We start from the raw sequence: 1,347 nt of genomic DNA, 5'->3' as shown, positions 1-1,347 counted from the left end.
TTTTATTTTTATATAATTATAAGTTAGTAATAGTACTACCATCAAACAAAAATATATATTATATTAAATATATATCACATATATATTGACTAATTACAGTTAACAACATTAGTTCACAAATAAATATCAAACAAATATATTTTCAACCTTTAAAATATTGAACATAAATATATAATAATAAAAAAAAAATAATAATAAACAAAATAAATAATAAATAATAAACATATCTAACAGATTATAATCCTCAGTCTTAATATTTTAAAGTTTTACAAATCACATATATATATTGAATAATTACAGTTATCTCAATCACTGATTTTTAGTTTCCAGTACACTAACTAGTCTAGCCAAAAGATTAATAGCCTCCTTTTTCTGATCCATTTTTTCTTTATGTCGCTTTTCTCTGTTTTCTTCTACCACTTTTCTATTTTCCTCAATTGCTAATCTAAACTTATCAACAGGAGAAAAATAGTTTTGTTTCTTTTTAGGATTTTCATGACCAGGGCTTATGGCAGAAGATGGAGAATTTTCCACTTCTGGTTGGTCCCTTTTCCCCGTCGAAGAAAGAGTGGCTATGGGTGTAATGTACGGTTTAGCTCCTAACAAGTCATCCAGTAAATTAAAATATGGCCAAGTTCTGGTACCATTTCCAGACTTACTGTTGTGGTCCTTGATCGACTTGTACGTCCTCTTCAAACCTCCGAATTTTGATTGACATTGAGGACCAGTTACATTGTAAGATTTTTTTAACAGTTCATCTCCTATTGATTGCCAAATCTTTTTTTGGGAAATCTTCCCTGAACAGAAATTGTCGGCCGTTTTTCTATATTCTTCAATAAGAAGTAATATGGCCTCATGAGGCCATTTAAATACATTGACATCAACTTCAGCTGTCTGTTCTTCTTGTACTGTTCCAGAATAATTATTCTGTGATGTCTGTTCAAGTTGTTCTGTCGGCTGTTGTGAATCAGATTGATTTTTCTTGCATATATCCAACATTTCAGCTGCGAATACCATATCTAAGAACAAAAAAATTCAAATTGAATTCAAAATAAGTTCAAAAATTTGATTTACTCTTATAATACCTGTATTTATACGATTCGCCTCATCCCTCGTCACATTTAATGTGTACGTTTCTCCATCCACTCCATCCATCAGTATAATAGAAATTGACATATTATTACTATTGCTATTATTCATATTACTATTGAATTAAATTATTAAACTATTACTGCTGTAATAAATGTAATATTAATAATAAATTACTGCCGTACATTTATTTTCAAATTGTAGTCTGTGATAAACTGATAAGATATCGCAAACGACGCAAACGCTTACGCTGCACTA

The 1,347-nt window shown here is 29.4% G+C and overlaps 1 protein-coding gene across 2 annotated transcripts; it reads right to left on the bottom strand.

Annotated features, from left to right (window-relative positions):
• Positions 1-229: 229 nt before the first annotated feature.
• LOC149062541 (uncharacterized) lies at positions 230-1,347 on the bottom strand. Of its 2 annotated transcripts, XM_089215920.1 has the most exons (3): positions 1,086-1,347; positions 660-1,019; positions 230-599 (listed from the first exon to the last, which is right to left on the bottom strand). In XM_089215920.1, exons 1-3 carry the CDS (start codon positions 1,198-1,200, stop codon positions 310-312), a joined length of 765 nt encoding a protein of 254 aa, XP_089072046.1. In that variant the 5' UTR covers positions 1,201-1,347; the 3' UTR covers positions 230-309. The 2 variants fall into 2 exon arrangements, with proteins under 2 accessions (XP_089072046.1, XP_089072045.1); XM_089215919.1 differs by having other exon boundaries at positions 230-1,019; positions 1,086-1,338.

Source organism: Diuraphis noxia, unplaced genomic scaffold (assembly GCF_037042655.1).
Source record: "Diuraphis noxia isolate RWA-SAM2 unplaced genomic scaffold, SU_Dnox_SAM2 contig0001, whole genome shotgun sequence".
Taxonomy (NCBI): domain Eukaryota; kingdom Metazoa; phylum Arthropoda; class Insecta; order Hemiptera; family Aphididae; genus Diuraphis; species Diuraphis noxia.
Note: the sequence above shows the minus strand (reverse complement) of the source record. Positions and strands in the feature narration are given on the sequence as shown.